The following is a 13,475-nucleotide window of genomic DNA, read 5'->3' as shown; positions in this document are numbered from 1 at the left end:
TTTATGTCTGCTATTAACTGTATTTTCTTATTTTTTAGCTTATATTTTATGATATTTATTTTGTAAAAGGGATGTTGAAAGCTTGTTGAAATATCTGATGTTAATCCCTAAAAAAAAAAGATTTTATCAATGTGGGAATTTCAAAAAAAGGTTTTGATGTTAATCATTAAAAATAGAAGATTTTATTGAATTTGGAGTTTTAGTAAATAAAACTTATGTTACTCCTTAAAAATAGGATATTTCATTGAAATAGAAGTTTTAACAAAATTGAAACGTTAATCCCTAAAAATAGAAGATTTTATTGAAATAGAAGTTCTAATAAAACTTTGTGATGTTAATATCTAAAATTAGGAGATTTCATTGAATTTGGAATTTTAATGAAAAAATCTTAACATTAATCCCTAAAATAAAAGATTTTGTCACTTTGAAAAAAAAGACTTTGATTTCTTTAAAAACAAATACTAGATTAGACTAATCTTAGGTTTTTGAAATTGTTTTGGAATGTCGACCCATAAAAATTGTTTTAATGCAAGTCAAATCTTAATGAGTTTTATAAATAAGTTATAAAACATACTATGAAAACAAGCAATTTGGTGGAAAAAAAAACATTGTTTTCTCTTTTCTTCTTTTATAAATAAGGACATGAAAATGCAAAATGAAAATATTGAAATGACACAATAATTAACAAACTTGCATGAATATGAAATAGATGCAAGATGTTTTTTTAGGAGACTTTAGTCAAAACGTATAGAATTTTAAACATTTTTTTTTTTAGCATGAATATAAAGACAAGGATAACTACAACAAGCAAATGAAGAAAAACCCAGGATAACAATTTAATCCCAAGAATTAATGATCTTAAGTGTATATTATTTATTCATGCATCATCCAAATAAGCAAAACACACATGTCATGATTTTTTCTCATAATCAAGAAGCATGCAATATTTGAGCTGAAATCTTGTCCATGCATCATCATCTAAAAACAAAGCACATTGCAAAACCCTAATCTTATCATTCCATGTCTAGGTTACAAGCAAACCTAAAAACAAGTTTTGATTTATATTTCACACATTTGTTTTTAAATCAATATCATCACATTTATTCTTCTATTTTTTTTTTTTTTAATTTTTAAGATAAGAAACATGCAAAACCTAAATAACACACAAACAAACCCTAAAAAGAAGAAAGGGAGTTGTAACTTACCTCAAGGATGGTTTCAATAGAGTTGGGAGGAGTTGTGGAGGCTCATAGTGGTTGTCACAATAGCTTATTGGTGTTTGAGAGGTATTTCGAGCATCTTTCTCTCTATAGACTAGGGTTTTCTCTTTCTCTTTGGTTTGTGTTTCTTTTTATCTTTTTTCTTCTCTTCATTTTCTTCCTCTCTTACTCCTTTCTCTAATTGGAACTCATTGGTTCAGTGACCTAGAAACCAACCTTTCCCCATTTACCATATTCATATTTTTGATGTTTTAGTTTGATTTTCCTCTCTTTTTCTTTATTTTCTTTCTCTCCTTACTGCTTTCTCCCTTCTGGACAAGTTTGTTTAAACTCACACCAACCTTACCCACTACCTCTCTCTCAAAGTCATATTTTCTCTCTCTAGACTTCTCTCTTATTTCTTACCATGCCCCTCTATTTATAGGTATGGAGGAAGGTCCTAGAATCTTTCTAAGTGGAACAAATATGTTTTTTGATTTTCATGAGCCAATCTTAGCCATCTAACATTTTTATACAACATGTTTGGGAGAGCTACTTTAGCACATGTTTTCTACCACCATAAAGAGGCAAGCAGGTCTTTGACTAAAGATAAAGTACAAGTGTAGGGGGTAATGACATGTCTCTTGACATTTAATGTTAACACGAGAGAGAGAGAGAGAGACAGAGAGAGAGAGAGAGAGAGAGAGAGAGAGAGAGAGAGAGAGAGAGAGAGAGAGAGAGAGAGAGAGAGAGAGAGAGAGAGAGAGAGAGAGAGAGAGAGAGAGAGAGAGAGAGAGATAATGGTCTAAAGTAGCTCTGAAAACCTATAATAAGAAGAAGAAAAAAAGAAAATAAAGACATATATGTGCGAGGGTTTGAAGACAATCTCTTCCATGCAAAACAACATTGTTTAGGCACCTTACACTCATTCTTTTAGTAAGAGATGATGTTGTGCACCATTTTACTTAAGTTTATTTTATATTTATTTAATCTTTTTTGTTTACAATTTAGTCCTCATACTTCTAATTCCTTCATATTCAGTTAATTTGGGTTGATTTTCTAAGATTTATTTCAATTAAACCTTTGATAACATTCAAAACTGTCCTACAATATTGGTGCCTTTTACAATTTAGTACATGGATTTTTAATTTGTTTATTTTTAGACAAAAATTCTCAATTTTTCTTTAATTACATCCCTAATTGAATCAGTAGAATCCCCAAATTCTAGTGCCTATTCTATTTTGGTCTTTGATCCTTTAATTCTTCTAATATTGGTCAAATGGACTCTAAACTTTATTTTTATTTTCTTTTCAATTACACCATTGATTGAATTAATAGGATCCCTAGATTTCAGTGTCTCTTCTATTTTGGTCACTAGTCTTCTAATTCTTCTAATTTTAAGCAAATTAACTCCAAATTTCATTTTTCTCTTAAAGTAAGTCCCTAATTGAATTAATTGGAATTCCGAACCTTTCCATTTCTTTCATTTTGGTCTTTGGCTTGTAAATGTAGCTATTTTTTTTCATTTAATTCTAATTTTCTCCTCAATTAGGCTATCAATTTAATTAATTGGACTTCTAAACTTTGCTATCTTTTCCATTTTGATCATTGGTCTTTCAATTCTTTTGATTATGACCGATTTAATCTTTTTTATTTTTATTTTTTATTCAATAAAACCCCAAATTCCATGCATGCATAATTTTCTGACCAACTATTATTTAAATTATTGCCCATTTGCAACCCAGATTGTATTTTATTTTGGAAACATTTTTCTTTGACAATTTTTTTTGTTTGAAAATGGTTTTGAAGACATTTTCTCTTAAAATTGAGGGTGTAAAAATTTGTTTTTGACAATGATGTTGATGGACTTTTTTGTTGACAATGACACAGTAATTTCATAAATATATCTACAAATCATCGAGTTCTTGTTAGTCTTTCTTTTTGCCAAAATATCTTTCTGGAGGCTCTACGAGGGTAACCAAGGGCAAATTCTTTTTATCAGCACATTAAATATCTTATCGCTTCATATATAATATTGTTGTTTGGTATCCTTATGTGCATGTCAGAACCCCAATCAAAGACACGTCAGCACAACATGATGCATGAAGAACAGAGGAGCATCTTGAACTTGGTCACTTTACATGTATAATCTTGGCTTGCTCATAGCTAGCTCATTGTTCTGCTAAGAATGAAAGTGATAAGAAGATTTTCAAGCAAATTGATAACTTTGCTTTGGGCTTAAGGTTGTTATTAATGGCTGATGTGCCATGTATTCTGTCTTTGCCAAAACGACAAGTAAATAAAAAATACAAGTTACCCAAAAATGGCTGAAAAGATTGATATTTTCCTTATCCTGAAAGAAGAGGGCAATTATTTTGTTCCAAAAAAAGATAATACAAACTGGAATACAAATTACCCCTATATTTACACTCCCATCCTTTGCTTGCTAGCCTTTGATGTTGAAGAATTCTCACTTGGTGGGGAAGGCAGAGTTAATTCCCTGACATTGATGCCAACATCGGGGCCATTGACTAACTTTTTTATACTCTGATTTTGTCCTGAATGCAACTTTTTTGGTGATAGAGTTGGCTCTACACTCTTAAATTGGGCTTTGGAAGCAAGTTCATATATGGATTCAGCAATTTTTTCAGTGCATGTGACCACGTCAATAAGTAATGAAGCTACCGTAACCCCTGGTATAACTTTCAGCAGGTCAATGTCTTCCCATATGCCTGATTTGAGTAAAGATTTGATATTTTTGGCAGCAGATTTTGCATTTTCAATGTGGGAATCTGCAGAAGATGGCGGCACCATTATTTTGATTGCCAATGCAAGTTCCTTTAGTGCTTTTCCAGATTCTAAGCTCGTATTTGTGCATGCTTCCTGAATTATGCTACCAACTTCTGATGATGGCTGCAAGAATAAGCAGAAAATATTTAGAGATAAGCATGTGACGAATCACCTGAGTGCTTCTTAGCATACATGTTCCTAATTGGTATTCATTTTTTTATTATTTTTTTCATTTTATTCGTTTTTTTATTGTCATTTTGATGACATTAATGGATCTATGCCGAAGGCTTAAAGTAGCTTATCACATTGTATGTAGACATCAAAGATGAGATAGCTGCCAGGGAGCTAATTTCCTTTCTTATACCTGAATGTCAGCATTTAAGCATCCATTCAATGCTTCAATTCGGTAGGCACATTCTCGAGTCAGAGTCCCAACTTTCTGGTATAGTTTCCATGGATGTCGAAATAGGAACCGACCATGACCTGGCTCCCATGCAGCAAAATTTGCCTGGAAGGCATCAAAAATATTATCAGAAAAAAATCCAAGTAAATAGGTAAAGGAAGAGGAGCTTGGGGGTGGGGGGATGAGAGATACACACACACCAAGGATTCTTCACTATTTTTTGAATTGAGAACACTTTTGTATCCTTCCAAAAATTTCTTGTCGTCTTTGCTCTCTTCACCCCCTGTTCTTTTGAAGTATTCATCACCAAATCCTGTAAATTTTACGTCATCTTAGTAAGTTTTTGAGCATCTGCATGTTGAAAGCTAGTTAAAAAGGAATTAACAATTGGAATGAATGCATCCAATACTTGATTGGTACCACGACTCAGTGCACTGCTTTGTTGGGGGCATACATACCTTCTAAGGAGTTGCCAAGCTTTTCAATGTTGAGAGCGATCAGATTGTGAAGATCTTCACCAGCCCACACAGGGAAAACCACAATAGAAACGATGACACAAGCAGCAGCACCTATGATGATGGTTGATAATCTTTTCTGTGCTATGTCTAATATTTGATCTTCTCGAAAACCAGATACCGTTATCATAGAGAAGGTCATATTGAATATTAACATCCCATAATCATATCTTGCTTTAATTTTCGGAAAGAACCTCAAAAATGTTGATATAGCAGCTGCAATAAAAAAACAGAATAATTTTGAATATACGAGTACTTTTTTCCTGTTCTTTTAATAGGAAGGATCATGTAATTCTTTTGTGTGCATGCGCGGTTGTAGATACCTTGTAGAAAGACAAGGAACACAAGTATTATAGGTTCTCCAATACGTCCAAAGAGTTTTGCTAGGTAATGGGCTCCCATACCTAGTCCACCAGCCAGAAGTGTTGCAATTACTCTATTCAATCCTCTTCCAAGAGTAGCCCCTGAAAATTTATTTGTCAAAAATCATGAAAGGGCATTCTTGCTGTACTTTTAAAAAGGTCAGAGACTTACCCACGGAGAATTCAAAGACCAGGACAACAGTCATAACAGCCCATACGGCATCGAAACCAAAATAAATGTAAACTGGGTAAGGGTAGTAGAGTACTGTTGATACCAATGTAAGTGCTAATCCTACTTTTAGTGAATGAAAAACTCTTCTTGGATCTTCTTGTGCAAGCTTCTTTATATTCCTAGCCATACCAACCATTTTAGCTTTGAACTTCACAGGCAAGGCCTTGAGCCACCAGCGTCCTTGAGTGAAAAACCTAGCTTTGTCACCGCTTCCAGACGCAACCTTCATGGCTGAATGAGTTGGGCAAGTTCGCATGAACTGAGAAAGATCAAAGAGAGCAAAGAATAAAGAGAGTTGGCCAAGAAAGATGCTTGAGGAGGCACTCTACATGCTCTTCTAATTTATAAGAAGAAAAGGGCATCTTTTTGACACATAATTAATATGCCATAGAAGTTTATGACGATGTTTTGATGTTTCCTTTATATATACACGCACGTACACATGAGATCTCACCTCAAAGGTTCCATAAGCTATTCAAAGAGCTGTTTTTTTAATCAAATTTCTTAATCATAACAAACGTTTGTCATAATATAAAATATGAACAATCAATTCATGAAATAAATTGAAAAATGAAAAACAATTGTATAAGCTTTTTGTCACCACTTCTTTGAAAATTGTTAATCATGAAATCATCACAATTACAATTCAAGAATTCTTTTTCCTACTTAAACTATTTTGCATCTTGAAAAAAGAATTGGATTTTTTACCTAGAATTGTACAGGGGTTTTCTCATGGAATACATTAAAAAAATTAGAGTTAATGCGAAGTTAATGCTTTGGGGTGTTTTAATATTTAGAAAAAAGTATGTTCTTTTCTCCAATGATACATACTCTTCCTTCTTTAACTTTTATTTTATTATAGAAACTTTGAAAAATATAAAACAAATTGAAATATATTTTTAGTTGTTGAGGGCAAAATGATATTTAGAACTTGTTTGGGAGCGTAACTCGCTCACTGTGTGTTTGTTGAAAATATTTTTTAAAAACATTATTTAAAATTAATTTTTTTGATATTTTTAAATCAATTTGCTAATGTACTAATGTTAAAAATAAAATTTTAAAAATAAAAAATATTATTTTTTATATTATTAAACAAAAACATATTTTAAAAAATAGTTACTAATACAATATCAAATAGTATCATATAATCAAGTTTTGATAAAAAAAATAAAAAAATATATATATTTGATAATTTTTACATGAATGTATTAAAAAAAAAAACTAATATAAAGCTTGCACGCTACCACAAAAAAACTTCATAGAATCTATTTTCTAATTAATTATGTATTATAAAAGATATTCATCTAATTGTTTTATATTTAAATATGCAGATATGTAAACCCTTATGTAAACATAAGGCTGAAAGTGGTATGATTTCAATGAGTGATGGAAACCAAGATTAGAAATAATAGATAAATAATGATATATAATGGAAGGGATGACCTTCATAAAATGAATTTTGGATTAGAATTTATAAGGACAGAGAAACTAGTAATGTGTTTTGATGGATAAAATAATGAGAAAAATGACAAAATGTTTCTAAGAAATAAGTGAGGTAATAAAGAATACATGATAATAAAGGATAGTGCAATGAAAAGGGTAAGACTGAAGGTGCAAGCATCGATTAAAAATCAGCGATGTTATTTTGAAACGGTAATAAGCCTATTAAATAAAAAAAGATGAAAATTCTAAAATGAATATATTCAAAAAATAATAAAATGACCTTAAAGGTTTAGAAGGAAAATTGATATGATTTTATGTGAAGATTGAACAAGAAAATTTGGATCGTTGATAAAAAAAGTCATGAACTAACCAATTTTACATTAGGAAGCAGAGCTCTCAATCCAATAATCGAATCGAGATGAAATTTTGCATGATGTCTATTAATATATTTTCATACCTTGGTTAAATATGTCATCTCAATCGGAGTTCGGTAAAGACTAGTGATTTAAGTAGAAATAAACCTTATATGAAAAATAAAATAAAATACATAAAGGCATAAATAAAAGACAAAATTATAATTAGGGGAAAAGGTTCCTATAAAACTGCAAAGAGGCCACCAGTTCAAAAAAAAAAAAAGAAGGTGAGATACAATAGAGAAAATTCGAATAAAGAGAGAAGTGTAGATTTTAGAGAAACCAATAATGCTCTAGTGCCCATATCTTTGGAATCCACTGTTGGATCATGTTGAGTTTTGCATATATTTTTCTTCTCACACTTCTCTACTAACTGAATGGAGGGATTGGAAAGAACATAATCCATGTGAAAGAAATCATCATCGAAAATTTCCTGGAAAACAAAAGAAAATACACCTACATGGCAGTTTGGTCACCGGCCAGTTTCTCTCTCTTCCACCGTTGGTTCATGCTCATTCTTGGATATGTTGTGCGCCTAGATGTTGCTTTCATTCTGGATGGTGGAGATAGGAATCTCATTCTCCGACAAGGTTTCGTGCATGTTGAACAGTAGCCCGTCCATTTTCATGTTAGCTCAGTTTTATTCAGATTTAGGGAGATCTAACTGTTGGATCAATATGCTTTTGAGATATATTGTGCACAACTCTATGATGTATAGTCTGTCTGTTTGGTTTAAAACAATAATCAAAGGTTGATGACTTATTGATTTTTGAATCAATTACTAGTTTTGGCAAAATTTAGTAAGCTTGATTAATACATGTTTTGATGAAATTAGAATTGTGTGGGTGTAGGGTTTATGGAAGATGTAATTGTAAAATATTTTCTTATTAGTATTGTTATAGATTAATTGTGTATTCTTTATATGAGGGGAAAAATGATTATTGTGTAAGAATAGGAAGGAACATTGCTATATGAACATATTGATTGAATAAAAAGCTAACTTGTTGGTTGTGTGTTATGAATGGGGTGGAACCATAAAGAAATTGAAATGAATGAAATTTGAAAAATAAAACATATTTAAAGTTAGCCATAACTATTTTTGGCAAATTGGTTAGTTAATGAATATTGTCATGGATTCCGACTAGTAGGGTGAAATTATTGTTGTTATAATGATCTAAGAATATTAATTGTTAAGGTTTGTCACATATGTTTAATCGCATGAGGAGAAAGCGAAAGAAAATAAATGGTCATCATTTTGTGGTATTAGTAATGCTAAACAAGGATAATAACATATATAGTGTGTGTAAAAACTAAATAAATAATAATAATAATAGGATAAATCCCAAAGGGATGAGTTTACTTATTTTGGCCTAATCTTGCTATATTGTAGAGGTAGGGAAATTGTTTGAATGTTTTGCTTTAGAATTGATTTGAATTTGTGATTTAATGATGCCAAATGACATTGGATAATGTTGTTTTTGCATTAAAATAAGTTGGAAGTTGAAAAGGATTTTCAAGGGATGAAAATCCTCATTGCCCAAAATTTTAGCTCTAAAGGAAAGGCTACTGTGATTGTTGATTTTGAGCCTGAAAACAAAATAATTTGGAGTTGGCTTCTTCATAAAAGTTGTATTTTTATGTTTTAGCCTTTCATAGAGATAAATCACGCCCAAAACTGAGTTTTACAGCTTTAGTTATGATTAAAACACTAGACAGTATTCTGGGTTGGTTAAGCTAAATTGATTGGAATTAGACAATTTTTAATATTTAATTGGAATTGTTGTTGAGTGATGATTTTGATAACAAAATTATAAGAATGAATATAAACATGAAAATGGGTAAGAGTATGAGATCCTAAAGAAATTCATTGTGATTGGTTTGAGACTACTAGTTGAATGAAAATTAAATAAACTTGTGATGTTGTTTGTAATCCTTGGTGGTAGAGAGGTAGCTGTGGGGATTGGAAAATTGCACGGAGTGGAAGCACATGAACATACTCTAGGTAGGTGCATCTCACCTTGTCTTTTTAATGTGTAAACTTATTGATAAATTTTACAATTTATTGTTTTATTGCTTGGATAATATTGGAATGAATATAAATACCTTGCGTGCTTTGATCTGTATCGACTAGTTATAATATAATTGAAATGGATACGAGTATCTTACATACATTGATATGTATCAAACTTATGATGACATTGTTGGAATGAATAAGAGTACCATGCGTGCAACGATATACCTCCATTAGTTAGGTTGATATTTGAACAAATATGAGTATCTTGCGTGCATTGTTATGTATCAAATTAATTTTTGTTATTATTAGGATAAATACAATTACCTTACATTGATAGACATTGAATTTGTCATGATAACCTTGGAATAGATGTAATTATCTTACATAACTCGGTATGGATTGGGTATGCACAATGACTTAGAGATAAGGGGCGAAATGATAGATAATTGGTCATCATAATGTCGGCGGCTAAGAATATATTACAATGATACTTGACAATGCGATGAGGGTGACCAAGGTTATGTGAATGATGCTTAGTGGTCGTAGTGTCGATAACTAAGTTTGGTGTGAATTATACTTAGTAACCGTGGTTACAATGAATATGACATTAAAATTGAAAGTGTATTGTGATTTTGTCGAAAACTTAGGACCTCTTAATATAAGGGAGACTCAGCTGAAATTTTAGTGGAACCTATATATCTAAAAAAAAAATTACCTGAAAATTTTCAATGTATCGTTAAAAAAGGATGTTGAAATTTGAGGTTGTTACAACTATACAAAAAGAGAGCTTTTTTAATAATATATATAAAAAATGGTTTAAGCTTAATTGAAATAAATTAAAAATTTAATGTCATTTAATTGAATCATATCCTAAATATATTTGTAGTTATTTTATTCAAAAAAATTATAAATAAAATATATATAAAAAAAGAGCTTTATTAAATAGAGAAAGGTAGGCTAGAGTGGATTTGTAAGGCCAAGCTCGCAAGTCTGGTCCTCTTTTTATTTTATTTTTTGTTAATCAAGTGAATGAAATTTCATCATTTTAATTTTTTTCTCTAAAAACATTGTTTCATTTAATTATTATTTTTTTCAAATATAACTGATGACATGTTATCTACAAGTTGACTTTCCAACCACCTTAAGTTACTAGAAAATCAAGATTTGACTTTTATAATCTAAAAACCCTATTTTGACTATTTTTTTCAATTGAAAAAACTTAAGAAACACCCTAAAGACATCGATAAACTCAAATCTATTCTTTAATCGACATTGAATTTGTAAAAAAAATAATTAATCTGAATCTTAAAAATCTCTTACGTCCCAATCTATTTTTTTGACAAGATAAAGGCTAAAAAAACACTTGAATGAACTGATTTCGTAAAATTGAACATGTTGATATCAAAATCTTTTCTTTAAAAATTTTTTTTTGGATTGTGGCAAATCAAGAAGTTTCTCTATCTTTAACAATTTTCCAACTACTTTTTTTTCTCTCATCTCTTAAACTTAAAAAGTGAAAAATAAAAAAAATAATGTTTTAGATCAAAACTAAAATTCTAAAAACAAAAGGGACTTAATATGAGACAAAAAAAAAACGAGTAAAAAAGTACTTTTTTTCCATGAATTTGAGATTGGTCAAGCAATCTTATTACGTTTTCAATTTGGTATCTTTTCTTTTAATTGTGCCTCTTTACTACAAATTCAAATTGTATTTTACTAAATTAGTCTTCGATAAAATTTTTAAATCAAATAAGAACCTATAAATATTATAGCATATAAGGATAAAGACCATAAACTCACAAAATATCTAAATTAGTTGACAAGGATGCAATTACAAAAAAGAGTTTAATGACCATAACTAAAAAAATAAAATAAATTTTGTTACTATTGTAATCCATAATAAAAGTTAAAAGCATGTATAGTGATAAAATCTATGGTAAAACCGCCATCTTCTTTATTTTTCCTAGAAATTATAATTATAATTGTAATACTTTAGGCTTTAAGTTAAACTTTCTCCATGGTTGCAATTTAAAAATACAAAGCTATTTTCTTTGTAATTTAGCGTTTGTCTCTATACACTTGCTTTCTTTATATATAACCCTATTTTTAGAATGCTTAAATTGTTTTAATTGAATAGTCATTTTTTCTATTTAATATGAGGAAGGAGAATAGTGTAAAAACACCAATAGATCTAGTTCTAAGAAAGCCATACTAAATTGAACTTATTATTCTTTTTGTTTTTTAAAAAAATTATTTTATTTTATTTAAGTCAACAAACTATTCCATATATAAATATTATTTAAATTCCTCGAAATAAGACAACAAACTCCATTTTCTTTAAGTGTGTGATGTGTTTATCTCTCCATCAATTAACAAAGGTAGTGCTTTTACTACAAACCACCTCACAAATCTCTTTTAAATTTAATAGTTTTTTTTTCTCTTTGATTCTTTTGTTTTTCTAATTTTATGTTTTAACATTTTATTTTATTAAAAATTAAACTTCATAATTTATTGTGGTTTACTTTATACGTGGTTAGCTTGGTTTCATAACTAGTGTCTCAGTTTTAGCGAATTAATTATGTTAACTCGAGTTTTTTTTGTCAATTTTTGGCATTTGTTTTTTAATTCTATCATTCAACATTGAGTTGATAAGAAATTAAGTTTCATGATTTATTTTGGTTTGCTTTTCATGAGGTTATCTTGGTCCCATGACTTGAGTCGCGAGTTTAATGAGTTAACCTAGTTGACTCGAGTTTTTTTATCCTTTTGTTTTTGGTATTTTTTTTTTAATTTCATCCTTCAGAATTAGGTTGCTTAGGAATGATGCTTCATGATTTATTTTTTTTTTTTCTTTCTATAAGGTTATCCTAATCTTATAACTCAGGTCATATGTTTTGTAGGTTAACAATTTCTATTGTGTCCTGTTTCTAGATTGATTTTTTTCAATTTTATAATTCAACAATTGATTTGAGTTTTATAATTTGTTTTGATTTGTTTTCTATAAAGTTATCACAGTCTCATGATCTTGATCACGAGTTTAGCAGGTTAACATGGGTTGAATCAAGGAATTTTTTATGTTTACTTTCTATTAGATTATCTTGGTCTCATGAACTAGGTTATGAATTTAGTAGATTAACCAATGTTGATTTTTTTTTTAATTATTTTTTTTCATTTTCATTCTTCAACACTAGGTTGATTGTAATGGAGCTTTATAATTTATTTTAATTTTATTTATATGGGGGTTATCATGGTCTTATGCTTCACGTCGTGAATTTTGCAGGTTAACCAAGTTGGCCCAAATCAATCTAATATGTTGCCTTTTCAATATTATTTTTTTAAAATTTATCTTGAATTTTTTTGAGTCAAACCATTTTTACTAATCATTTGGGCTACTTTTGGACCCATCAAGTCAATCAAGTCACATTGAATCAACCTCCGTATAATGTAAGAAAAAATTACTAGAAAAACTTTAGCAATGCTTGGATGATCCTTTTGTATGTTAAAAAAAAATTGATATGACTCACATTGTAGTGCTTGCCAACCATCTAGAAATTTCTATATAGGATCAAACCCTATGCGTGCAACAAAGGTCCTTATTATAAAAAAAAACATATTTAAATTTTTAGAACTTTACTTACATCTTATTTAAATTATAAGATAATCTAAGTATGCCAAACATATAAACATAGTAGAAAATTAATAGGATACACACCTCCTTCCATGATTGATTAAGTGTTACAACAATTGTTTGGGAATCTCAGTGCCATCAAGAATAAAAAGTCTTCAAATTTATGCCAAAACTTTTGGGTTTCTTTGTGTAGATGGAAGACACATACTTTTCATTAACCTCTCTTTGACTAGATTAAGGACCTTTTATATATAACTTGATTTTACAACTTCATCCATCATAAATGTTTTTAGCTCACTATATAGTCTAATGGGCTCTAAGTTTTTATTGTCACTTAATTTAAAATCTACATGACATATAGACTACCTTAAAAAATATTTTTCTAACATTCTCCCACTTGGTCTATATAACAAAACTTGAAAAGTGATAATATCTTTTTAGATTTTAAAATATCTAGTGAATGGAAACACTCACAC

The 13,475-nt window shown here is 29.7% G+C and overlaps 1 protein-coding gene across 1 annotated transcript; it reads right to left on the bottom strand.

Annotated features, from left to right (window-relative positions):
• Positions 1–3,499: 3,499 nt before the first annotated feature.
• LOC118046998 (aluminum-activated malate transporter 2) lies at positions 3,500–5,759 on the bottom strand. The gene is made up of 6 exons (XM_073408971.1): positions 5,442–5,759; positions 5,231–5,371; positions 4,851–5,123; positions 4,593–4,705; positions 4,354–4,497; positions 3,500–4,112 (listed from the first exon to the last, which is right to left on the bottom strand). The coding sequence occupies exons 1-6, from the start codon at positions 5,755–5,757 to the stop codon at positions 3,624–3,626; spliced, it is 1,476 nt and encodes a 491-aa protein (XP_073265072.1). The 5' UTR covers positions 5,758–5,759; the 3' UTR covers positions 3,500–3,623.
• Positions 5,760–13,475: the final 7,716 nt, after the last annotated feature.

This window comes from Populus alba, chromosome 1 (genome assembly GCF_005239225.2).
Source record: "Populus alba chromosome 1, ASM523922v2, whole genome shotgun sequence".
NCBI classification, from domain to species: Eukaryota; Viridiplantae; Streptophyta; class Magnoliopsida; order Malpighiales; family Salicaceae; genus Populus; species Populus alba.
Note: the sequence above shows the minus strand (reverse complement) of the source record. Positions and strands in the feature narration are given on the sequence as shown.